The sequence below is a fragment of the Salvelinus sp. IW2-2015 genome, linkage group LG34 (genome assembly GCF_002910315.2).
Source record: "Salvelinus sp. IW2-2015 linkage group LG34, ASM291031v2, whole genome shotgun sequence".
Taxonomy (NCBI): domain Eukaryota; kingdom Metazoa; phylum Chordata; class Actinopteri; order Salmoniformes; family Salmonidae; genus Salvelinus; species Salvelinus sp. IW2-2015.
In genome coordinates, this window is record NC_036873.1 from 3,541,068 (window position 1) to 3,553,694 (window position 12,627).

The 12,627-nt window shown below is 44.8% G+C and overlaps 2 protein-coding genes across 2 annotated transcripts in view; one reads left to right on the forward strand and one right to left on the reverse strand.

Annotated features, from left to right (window-relative positions):
- The window catches only part of LOC111958400 (uncharacterized), a 345,226-nt gene that overhangs the window by 95,802 nt on the left and 236,797 nt on the right, over positions 1–12,627 (reverse strand). The gene's annotated exons all lie outside the window — the stretch shown is intronic.
- The window catches only part of LOC111958443 (uncharacterized), a 126,857-nt gene that overhangs the window by 10,913 nt on the left and 103,317 nt on the right, over positions 1–12,627 (forward strand). Inside the window, exons 5-7 of the mRNA XM_023979702.2 lie at positions 6,013–6,124; positions 6,819–7,771; positions 8,463–9,192. Coding sequence (XP_023835470.2) covers positions 6,013–6,124; positions 6,819–7,771; positions 8,463–9,192 — 1,795 coding nt within the window. The remainder of the gene's footprint in view (positions 1–6,012; positions 6,125–6,818; positions 7,772–8,462; positions 9,193–12,627) is intronic.

A 12,627-nucleotide genomic window follows, 5' to 3' on the forward strand; every position in this document is an offset into this window, starting at 1 on the left:
GTACAGTGAATAGAACTACTGCAGTTATCACGCTCATTCCTAAAGGGGGGAAAGACCTGTGTCAATGCTCTAACTATAGACCAATCACTTTACTGAATGTTGATTCCAAGATACTTTCTAAACTATTAGCAAACAGACTTTGGAAAGTTATTCACTCTTTGATTTCAACTGACCAGGTTGGTTTCATTTGAAAAAGATATAGCTCAATATTTTTTCTATACAATGGATTGATTTGGGTTTGATTCTTTGTTTATAAGATGGGTCTGCAGTATATACAATAGCCTGAGAGCAGCAGTTATAACAAATTGTATATCTCCTTTATGTTGGAGAGGGGCACAAGGTAGGGATGTCCGATGTCTCCCTTGCTCTTTGTTTTAGCGTTAGAAACATTAGCAGAAGCCATAAGACGACAAAGTGATATTGAAGGTATTGTGGTGGAAAATCATGAGCATCAACTGGCAATGTACACAGATGACATGTTGTTTGTTAGGAATCCTGAAATGTCAATTACGGGCTACTCGATTTGGTCAATGAATATACAGAGATTGCTGGCTTCAGAAAAAGTCAGAGGTACTCCGATAAATTATCGATGCACTGAAGACCAAATTTCAGTTTTCAATTTAGCTTGGGCACCAAGGTCTGAATTATCTTGGTATTTTCCTATCATCAAATAATAAGTTCATGCTTGAAAAGAACTTGGAAGCTATTTTGAATTCCTTGAAAGCCGACTTTGCGAGATGGTCCTCCCTTTTTTTAATGTTCTGAGCAAGAATTTAAATAATACACATTACAGTGGCTCCAACAATCAATTACAAACAAAGCATGCTGCTTCTCAATCTACCACAATCCATCTTTAAGAAGATCAATTAAATTATCAGTCATAAGTTTGGACACACCCACTCATTTCAGAGTTTTTCTTTAATTTTGTACTGTTTTCTACATTGTAGAATAATAGTGAAGACATCAGAACTATGAAATAAACATATGGAATCATGTAGTAACCAAAAAAGTGTTAAACAAATCAAAATATATTTTATATTTGAGATTCTTCAAAGTAGCCACCCTTTGCCTTGATGACAGCTTTGCACGCTCTTTGCAATCTCACAACCAGCTTCATGAGGTAGTCACCTGGAATGCATTTCAATTAACAGGTGTGCCTTGTTAAAAGTTAATTTGTGGAATTTCTTTCCTTAATGCATTTGAGCCAATCAGTTGTGTTGTGGCAAGGTAGGGGTGGTATACAGAAGATAGCCCTATTTGGTAAAATACCAAGTCCATATTATGGCAAGAACAGCTCAAATAAGCAAAGCGAATTGACAGTCCATCATTAATTTAAGATATGAAGGTCAGTCACTGCGGAAAATGTCAAGAACTTTGAAAGTTCCTTCAAGTGCAATCGCAAAAACCATCCAGCGCTATGATGAAATTGGCTCTCATGAGGACCGCCATAGGAAAGGAAGACCCAGAGTTACCTTCAAAGTAGCAACCCTTTGCCTTGATGACAGCTTTGCACACTCTTGGTATTCTCTCAACCTGCTTCATGAGGAGTGCTTTTCCAACAGTCTTGAAGGAGTTCCCACATATATTGGGCACAGGCAGTCACGCCGGCACATAAAACAATTACATTTAAACATAATTTGAACGAATTGGAAAGTTACATAAAGGATGTCCATTCCAAAAACCACCTGGCATCCAGGGTGTACAAATTATTAAATGAAAAAACAAGGGGACTACACCTTCCCTTAAGGGAAAAATAGGGTGAAGATTATAAAATAGAAAAAATGTAAAGGAAAAAGGTGTCAACACTGTTTTAGAATGTAAAGACATTCTAAAACACATAGTTTAGCATAATATAATCAACAGAACTTACTGAACTCTGTGTAAAATGAACAAGGCAAAAATGACAACTGACAGCAAATGTTGGAGATGTAAATCAGATGATGCTAGGCTTTGAAGCTACTGTCTTAGAGTGAACAAAAACAGGGGGAAATGTATGCCATTGATACCAAATCATTATACCAATCAATAAAATATCATTCATACAAATCATGTAAACAATGAGAAACTGAACTGCTGGCATTTCTTTCTCTGTGACTGCAAATGTATCATTATTCATTGTCACGATCGTCGTTAGGTGAAAGAGAGGACCAAGGCGCAGCGTGATATAAATACATCTTCTTTTTAATAGAAGAAGAAACGAACACGAACACTAATACAAACTAGACAAAACAACAAACGACCGTGAAGCTATCAAACGAAAGTGCAGACACAAGCAACTAACGTCAAGACATAGACAATTACCCACAACCTACCTAATGCCAATGGCTGCCTAAAATATGGCTCCCAATCAGAGACAACGATAGACAGCTGTCTCTAATTGAGAACCAATCCAGGCAACCATAGACTTACATAAACACCTACACTGAACACAACCCCATGAATTCTACAAAACCCCCTAGACAATACAAACACCCTAGACTAGACAAAAACACACAAACATCCCCCATGTCACACCCTGACCTAACTAAAATAATAAAGAAAACAAAGATAACTAAGGCCAGGGCGTGAAGTCACCCCCCCCCCCAAAGGTGCGGACTCCGGCCGCAAACCCTGACACAGAAGGGGAGGGTCCGGGTGGGCCTCTAGGCGGCGGCTCGGGTGCGGGACGTGGACCCCACTCACCATAGTCAATACCCGCTTTGGTGGCGCCTCTGGATCGGCGACCCTTGCAGCGAGTCCCGGACTGAAGACCATCCTAGAGGGCGCCGCTGGACGGAGGGCAGCTCCGGACTGAGGGCAGCTCCGGACTGAGGGGCAACTCCGGACTGGCGGCGCTCGGGACTGGCGGGCGGCTCTGGCGGCTCCTGACTGGGCGCGGCTCTCGGCGGCTCCTGACTGGCGGGCGGCTCTCGGCGGCTCCTGCACTGGCGGCGCTCGGCGACAGTAGACGCGGCCGGCCTCCTGACGGCCCGGGACAGACGGGCGGCTCTGACGGCTCGGGACAGACGGGCGGCTCAGACGGCGCTGGGTAGGCAGGCAGCCCAGATGGCTCTGGGCAGGCAGGCAGCTCAGATGGCTCTGGGCAGGCAGGCAGCTCAGATGGCGCTGGGCAGACGGCAGACGCTGGGCAGACGGCAAACTCTGGCCGGCTGAGGCGCACAGTAGGCCTGGTGCGTGGTGCCGGAACTGGAGGTACCGGGCTAAGGACACGCACCTCAAGGCTAGTGCGGGGAGCAGCAACAGGGCGCACAGGGCTCTGGAGACGCACAGGAGGCTTTGTGCGTGGTGCCGGAACTGGTGGTACTGGGCTGGGGCGGGGAGGTGGCGCCGGATATACCGGACCGTGCAGGCGTACTGGCTCCCTTGAGCACCGAGCCTGCCCAACCTTACCTGGTTGAATGCTCCCCGTAGCCCGACCAGTGCGGGGAGGTGGAATAACCCGCACTGGGCTGTGTTGGCGAACCGGGGACACCATGCGTAAGGCTGGTGCCATGTATGCTGGCCCGAGGAGACGCACTGGAGACCAGACGCGTTGAGCCGGCTTCATGGCACCTGGCTCAATGCTCAATCTAGCCCGGCCGATACGAGGAGCTGGAATGTACCGCACCGGGCTAAGCACACGTACAGGAGACACCTTGCGCTTTACCGCATAACACGGTGTCTGCCCGTACTTTCGCTCTCCACGGTAAGCTTGGGGAGTTGGCGCAGGTCTCCTACCTGACTTCGCCACACTCCCTTGTAGCCCCCCCCAAGACATTTTTGGGGCTGACTCTCAGGCTTCCAGCCTCGCTTCCGTGCTGCCTCCTCATACCGCCGCCTCTCGGCTTTAGCTGCCTCCAGCTCTTCACGAGGGCGGCGATATTCTCCCGGTTGTGCCCAGGGTCCTCTGCAGTCCTCCCATATATGCAACATTATTGTTTATTTATTTATCAGGGATGAATTCATGTGATATGCAAAGAAAATAAAGGAAAGTATAGAGATGTGGAGAGAATTTTGCAGGTTTAAAGCTTGTTTCCTGCAATTCTACACATTTTGTCATGAGGTGCAAAGAAATGTTGCAGTTTTAAAGCTAATTTTGTTGCAATTCTATACAATTCTCTCCACCAACAAGAGGGGTGTCAACAGCTTGTCATGAACAGTGCTTGTGCCCATAGAAATAGACGAGGCGCATATGCGGGATGTTCCCCAAAGCTGGAATGTGGGACCCCGAGTGATACAATTTGGGAACCCCTGGTCTACCGGCTCCGCTGATTCAGCCTCCCTCTGTGCTCGCTCAGCGTCCAACTGCGCATGTTCTTCCTCAGTAAATTCTGGCTCGAATAAACATGTCTCTGAATAAAAATTGTCTTCTTCTTCTACCTCCAAGTCCAACATGATTTATCTAATGTTATGATGACTTGCCAATAAGCAAGTTAGCTACGAGAGTACATAACAGCTAGCAGCTTCCCGGGAGTTTTTGTTTTCAAAACGACACCAAGTCTCACAGGAAGAGAGAGCAGGCAGAACCCAAAGTAGTCCGTAAAATCAGGAAGTTGATAGAATCTCATTGCTTACGATTATCAGTAATTTTAACAAATGTATAAATATTGATTACTATGTTAGACTATAAATTACCAACCACCCAGTTTTGGAGAAGTCAGAAGGTCTATTTCCCTGCTTTTGAGAGGAGCTGGCTAGCAAATACATTTACATTTACATTTAAGTCATTTAGCAGACGCTCTTATCCAGAGCGACTTACAAATTGGTGCATTCACCTTATGATATCCAGTGGAANTACATTTACATTTACATTTAAGTCATTTAGCAGACGCTCTTATCCAGAGCGACTTACAAATTGGTGCATTCACCTTATGATATCCAGTGGAACAACCACTTTACAATAGTGCATCTAACTCTTTTAAGGGGGGGGGGGTTAGAAGGATTACTTTATCCTATCCTAGGTATTCCTTAAAGAGGTGGGGTTTCAGGTGTCTCCGGAAGGTGGTGATTGACTCCGCTGACCTGGCGTCGTGAGGGAGTACCCATAGAGTATGAAATACCCATAGATTTCCAGCAATTGCTCTAAGCTAACGATTTGCTACCTTCAACTTCCTTCAAATTGCACGCAGAGACATAAAAATGGTATCCATGAGTTCGTCTGACTCTGGTTAAGTAGGAAATTCCCAAATACCAAAGTATCCCTTTAATAGACCAATAAGAAATAGCGTTCCAAACCTCTCTACCAATAACAGCTAGTTTTCATTTCCCCCTCCCCAATCAGACCACGCCCAGACAGTCCTATCTAAATTCTTGCTTGAAAAATTGCTCTTTGCTAAGAAGCTATTTAATTGAAATCAATCACAGTAAGGTTTTTAATTGTTACCCAGAAATGATTTTATATTGAGATAAAAACAGGTGCATTGGACCTTTAAGTCTGGGACCATGACTTTGAATTATTAAACCATTAAAGGGTTTCCTTGGGATTTTGGCAATTAAGCTCTTTATCTTCTTCCCCAGAGACCGATGAAGTTGTGGAAACCATTTTACGTCTCTGTATGTAGGAAGTTCGAGGTAACTTTTCAAGCCAGTGCTAACTAGCTCACCGTAAACACTGGAAGTATTTGGGTACAGCTAGCATACTAGGTAGCATACACTGGAAGTATTTGGGTACAGCTAGCATACAGCCAGCTAGCATACTAGACTTCCATTCTTTGCACTAAGCTAGTTAGCATGGGCTCTCCAAATTACCTCTAACTGCCTGCATACTGGATGCAGAGACATAATAATGGTATACAGCATTTAATCTGACTCTGGGGGAGGAGATAAGGGCTTCATTCCCAAAATCCGGAACTATCCTTTTAAAGAGTGTCAAGTAAGCAAATCACCTAACATGTTTGCATCATTTCAAATCACCTAACATGTTTGCATTGTACTCATAGCAATCCCTCATTGCCCAATAAGAAGATGCTCCATAGCAGGGTGCTCATATCAGATTTCTTGATCCAACATCCTCTCACTCTGTATCTCTTACAGGAAGTAGACATGGAGGATGGGAAGCCTGATCTGCTGCTGGTCAAAGAGGAGACAATAGAAGATGAACCAGAGAGCATTGATCTGCTGAGTGGACTAAAGATGGGGGAGCAAGGTAAGAGAGACATACATATACAGAACATAATAGATATAGCTACTTCATTGGGATGCGCCTGGCTATTATTTTCTCTTCCTGTCTCTTATACACATCTAGATGTGTATAAGAGACAGATTTTATACTGAGACACACACACACTTTTGCCCTCAGAACTGCCACAATTCATCAGGGTATGGACTCCACAAGGTGTCGAAATCGTTCCACAGGCATGCTGGCCCATGTTGACTACAATGCTTCCCATAGTTGTGTCAAGTTGTCTGGATGTCCTTTGGGTGGTGGACCATTGTTGATACAGACGGGAAACTGTTGAGAGTGGGGGGAAAAACAGTAGCGTTGCAGTTCTTGACACAAACCGGTGCGCCTGGCACCTACTACCATACCTCCTTCAAAAGGCACTTGAATTTTTTGTCTTGCGCATTCACCCTCTGAATGGCACACATACACAAGTCATGTCTCAATTGTCTCAAGGTTTAAAAATCCTTATTTAACCTATCTCCTCCCCTTCAGTTACAATGATTGAAGTGGATTTAACAAGTGACATCAATAAGGAATCATAGCTTTCACCTGGCCAATCTGTCATGAAAAGAGCAGGTGTTCTTAATGTTTTGTATACTCAGTGTATGTTTACAACAAACAATGTATAAACTTGATGATTTAAACTTGTATAAACTTGATGAACATCTTCCTGCAGATGATTGGTTGGAGGATAACAGAGGAGACTGGGTGGCCATCTTCGATTCTCAGACCCAGACTGCTGCAACCAAGGGCCCAGGGGACAACATCACTGAGCAGGCCAGGACCAGAGGCGAGATAGTGGAGGTCAGTGGATGGGACAGCGACCTCAACTCTGGGCTGGGGAACAACACTGTTAACCGCAACCAGAAACAGACAGTCGAACACAAAACCACAACCGAACTTAGTCTTCATGGCAACAGACTGGATGAAACCAGGATGAGGCGTAGATTTGGTCTGCAGGGACGGGGAGGTGTCCGTATGAGAACAGACACAGACTCGGCTAGCGATGCTCCTTCCTGCTCCTATAGTTGTGATTCAGAGAGACTGATGGGGCCTCAGGTTAACCCCCTAACAGGTGCTGCCTTCAGCCTGCCTTCTATGGGATCTATCAACTGGAACATGGACCCTGCGACAACACAGACACTCCCTGGCCTTCATCCTCCTCACACTCTCCTAATGTTAAACCAGACCTCAGACAATGCCAGTGCTTCAACATTAAATGGCTGCACAAGCCCATTGACAAATGACAGTAGTAGAGATGGAATGAGTAAAGGTGGCAGCACCAAAGAGAAGCGCTTCCAGTGTTCGTTCTGTGGGAAAGCCTTCAGTTTCCCCAAACAGGTGGAGATCCACCAGAGGATGCACACGGGGGAGAAACCGTTCGGCTGCCATCTGTGCCGGGCCAGTTTTTCTCAATCGTCCAGCCTGAATAGGCACCAGAGAGTCCACACAGGGGAGAAACCCTACAGCTGTACCCAGTGTGAGAAGAGGTTCTCCCGCCAGCACCAGCTGAAGATGCACCTGAAGGTCCACACAGGAGAGAGGCCATTTGCCTGTATGCACTGCGGGAAGAGGTTCTCAGAGAAGAGCTACCTCAGGATACACCAGCAGAAAATGCACACGGCCCATGTATAGAGTATAGTGACATGTAATGTAGTTAATTATGTTGTTTTTATATGTAGTGTGGAACTGGATGATGTGAACTGAGGAAAGAATGAGTATGATGAGGCAGAGTAGATGATATAGTGATGGTTGGTGTGAATAGTGTCTGTAAAAATGCTTCACTGATGAAGAATGACAACCTGTCATGTTGTTTGATCTGGTGTTTTATAATGAAGAAATTATAGTGCCTTAATTCATATTTACTTGGCATAAAGTAGTGAAGATGTGTGTAAGGTTGAAACTTTTCCCAAAGTATTCTGGTTACCATATTGAGAAAAGTTATTATTCTGGTCACGTATCGTTTTGTGCAATAAAAGTACTGTATTTCACATCATGTGAGTGTGTGACCATTTTGTTCAAATGAAATACAAAATTGACTCTGTGCTGACTGTCTTGGTTATTTTTGTATCATTCCAGGGACTGAGTTTGCCTTGTCTCAGTCGAACCAAAACATTATACTTCATGAATCAACACATATGGACATTATTATTATTTGTTTATAATAAACTCCAATACTCCATATATTTTGGTACTTGAATCACAGTGTTAGAGATGAGCTTGACTGTGGCTAACATTTGATAATATCATGTTTCTGTTTGGACAGCAAAGAGTTTCTTATATAAACCTTTACATTATCTTCTGTACAATGTGTTTACAGTCTGCAGTCCATGAGGGCCTACTGATAATTGGTGTTACTGGTGGAAGAGACCAGACCCTTGAGGCGGCTGGTCACAAAACCTGGCCCCGGATCAGAACCCTGGATCAGGAGCCGTCGCTGTTCCTTCCCGAGTCGCAACTAGGACCGAACCTCGAGGGACAGAGACTCCACCACCACACCGAACACAACCAGTGGACAGGTGGACTGAACAACCTCCATCGGGGATCCAGTTTGCAGCCCAGACCCTTTTCTTCACTGTCTCAGTGCGGGGATGGAGCAGGGCCAGGGGCTGATAGACCCTCCTGTTCCTATGACACACACACCACAATATCCATGATGAACAGAGCAGGTCAGCCTGGGCTTCAGCCTTCACAGAGAGTGGTGGGAGATCCCCCTGGACCTGGGTCTAGCCTTCCTCAGCTGCTTCATGGTTACCCCACGAATACAGACAGGGTCAGGATGGGCAGTCACCACAAGAGGTACCTAGCCTATAACACAGTACACAATCCCAACAACACCCAAACAATGGCTCCATGTCATGGAGGGCTCTCTGGTGTCAATGGGTCAAAATGTGGGAGCCCGAGCATTGGGACGGACGCCGGCAAGCCGTACGCCTGCGCTACGTGTGGGAAGCGCTTCGCTAAGGCGAAATATGTGAAGCAGCACCAGACCGTTCACACCAAGGACAGCTTCAAGTGCAAACTATGTTACAAGAGCTTCTCCTTCCTGAGTAGCCTTATCAGACATAGGAATGTCCACAACAGGGAGAAATCGTAGCTTGAGATGTACACGAGGGATGTCTGGGAACTAGTTTTCTATTTTGATGAAGTCCCTCAGTTGAGTATCTGGATATGCTCACATTCTCACATGGTACAGACAGGGCTCCCGAGTGGCGCAGCGGTCTAAGGCACTGCATCTCAATGCAAGAGGCATCACTACAGTCCCTGGTTCGAGTCCAGGCTGTATCACATCCGGACGTGATTGGGAGTCCCATAGGGCGGCGCAAAATTGGCCCAGCATCGTCCGGGTTTGGCCGGGGTAGGCCGGAATTGTAAATAAGAATTTGTTCTTAACTGATTTTTTTTTTTGGTGTGCTAGCATAGCCAAAACACTGTCACGTTATTGAAGAGTAACACAATATTTCCCCTCGGATTTAGTTTTTTCTTATGTTCTATTCATAAAATATACTTTTTTAATAACAAATCAGGTCTGCTGAGATGACATGACCCGGAGGTCATGCTTTCATTGGAGAAGAGGTCCAAAAACAACCCCTACTGTGTCCCTTTCCCCTATAGCCCTCCCATGGCACTGGGTAGTAGTTGGGGGTTGTCCTTAATCAGCTATTTTGTCATCCTCCCCTCTATCAACGTTCATCTCCCATATCTGTTATGTGTATTATTGTTATGAATCCCCCATGGCTAGAGCAAACATTGCCTCTCAATAATTGACTTACTCAGTCACACAAGTCAGTCACTGTTGGCTATATTTATACTGATGTACATCATCATGTCACTGTGTTCATCAATGCAACTACTACCAAAACATTCTCAAGTCAAGTCCCTCTTACTCTAACTGTTTTTGTTATGAAAACCCCCAGAGCTCACAAGCCTATCTATCTATCTATCTATCATCTATGATATGGGATCTTTACAAACAGTCCTTGACCTCAAGCTGTTTGCAGTAAATGGCCTGAATTCTCCAGGTCTTGTGATGACGGGTGAAATATTAAACATGAACGAATGTAACCCTGTACTTGATATTACAGACTGACTGTTCTCTACAAACTGGAGTGTACATCCTTTAACCCTTTGTTAAATTGTCATTTGAAACAGGCTTTTATAAATACCTGTTTTTAGAGACAGTAAACCTAGGCTAGAACGAGTATAGTTGAATATTTACCTTGCTGATGGAATAAAGTCATTCCATGATTTTCTACTCTATTCTTGCTTAAACACTGTTCTTTCTAAAGATAACGAGGCTTATACAGGGGGTAAATAAACTAAAGTAAAAAAAGTAACAAAATAACAATAAGGCTATATACAGGGGGTACCAGTACCGAGTCAATGTGCAGGGGTATGGGTTAGTCGAGGTAATATGCACTTGTAGTAAGGAGTAAAGTGACTATGCATAGATAATACACAGCGAGTAGCAGAAGCGTAAAAAAGGGGGCCAATGCAAATAGTCTGGGTTGCCATTTGATTAACTGTTCAGCAGTCTTATGGCTTGGGGGTAGAAGCTGTTAGGGAGCCTTTTGTACCTAGACTTGGCACTCCGGTACCACTTGCCGTGCGGTAGCAGAAAGAACTTGGGTGGCTGGAGTCTGACAATTTTTAGGACCTTCCTCTGACACCGCCTGGTATAGAGATCCTGGATGGCAGGAAGCTTGGCCCCAGTGAAAAATTCCTAAACATGCTTCCTGTTTGCAACAACACACTAAAGTAATATTACAAAAAATGTGGCAAAGCAATTCACTTTTTGTCCTGAATAAAGTCTTGTGTTGTATTGGTTTTGCCTCAAACATATTACTAAGTACCACTCTCCATATTTTCAAGCATAGTGGTGGCTGCATCATGTTATGTGTATGCTTATAATCGTTAAGGACTCGGTGGGTTTTCGGGATAAAAAAATAAACAATGGAGCTAAACACAGGCAAAATCCTAAGCGGAGATACAGCCTGACAGAATGCTCTCGATGGTGCATCTGTAGAAGTTCGTAAGGGTCTAAGGGGCCAAGACAAATTTCTTCATCCTCTAGAGGTTGAGGAGGCACTTTTGTGCCTCCTTCACCACGCTGTCAGTGTGGAGGGACCATTTCAGCCCCTCAGTGATGTGCACTCCAAGGAACATGGAGCTTTTGAGCCTCTCCATTGCAGCCCCTTCTATTTGGAGGCAGTGAGAAGAGTGGAGGGAGCAAGTGGAGTTTCTCGGCAATCAAGGGATCCTGATATACAGTGCCTTTGGATAGTATTCAGACCCCTTAACTTTTTCCACATTTTGTTATGTTACAGCCGTATTCTAAAGTTGATTAAATACACATTTTCCCTCAGCAATCAACACACAATACCCCATCATGACAAAGCAAAAACAGGTTTTTAGAAATGTTAGCAAATGTATAAATAAAAAAAGAACAATGACTTTCTTTACATCAGTATTCAGACCCTTGCTATGAGATTTGAAATTGAACTCAGGTGCATCCTGTTTCCATTGATAATCCTTGTTGTTTCTACAACTTGAATGGAGTCCACCTGTGGTAAATTCAATTGATTGGACATGATTTGGAAAAGCATACACCTGTCTATTTAACCCTTGTGTTGTCTTAAGGGTTAAAAATGACACAGTTTAACAGCAGAGAAAACCCCCTAAATGATATTTTTTCAACTTGACATTTTATGACTTTTCCAAGAGTGACCCCATCATTAGAAAAAGTGAAACATCGCCTTTGTTCATATTTCCATGAAAGCTGTACACCACCAGGGTACAAATATTGTCTTAGGGTCATTTTTGACCCGACAGTTATAAAATAATTTACACACCACAAAAACACACACGAGAAATTGAGATTGTGTGCTACTGATTGAACTCAGCCAGCAGCTCCTGAAGAGGAAGATCACCATGGTTGGCACAGCTAGAAAGAGCAAGCCTGAGCTCCCCCTGCACTCCTCACAACAAGGGAGAGAGAGGCCTTCTCATCAATGTTTGCCTTCACCCCCCACCACCACTCTAGTTTCCTGCCTCCCAAAGAGGAACAAGAATGTGGTCCTCCTGAGCACACTGCACAAAACGGCTGAGATCAGTGATCGTGAGGACAGGAAGTCAGCCATCATCCTGGACTACAACCACATCAAAGGAGGCGTGGACAACCTGGACAAGGTGATTGGAACTTACAGCTGCAGGAGGATGACTGCCTGCTGGCCCCTGGTCATCTTCCATAACATCATTGATGTGTCCACATACAATGCCTTCGTGATATGGAACAAGATCAACCCTACCTGGATGCCTGATAAGCAGAACAAGAGGAGGGTGTTCCTGGAGCAGCTGGGCAAGGCACTTGTAACCCCACACATTCAAAGAAGTGAGCGCCTCCCCCGCACACCAGCCTCTGCAGCGCTTGTGAAAGCTGTTCAGGGGGCTGAATCTTGTGCTGATCCACCTGAGGCTGCAGCTGG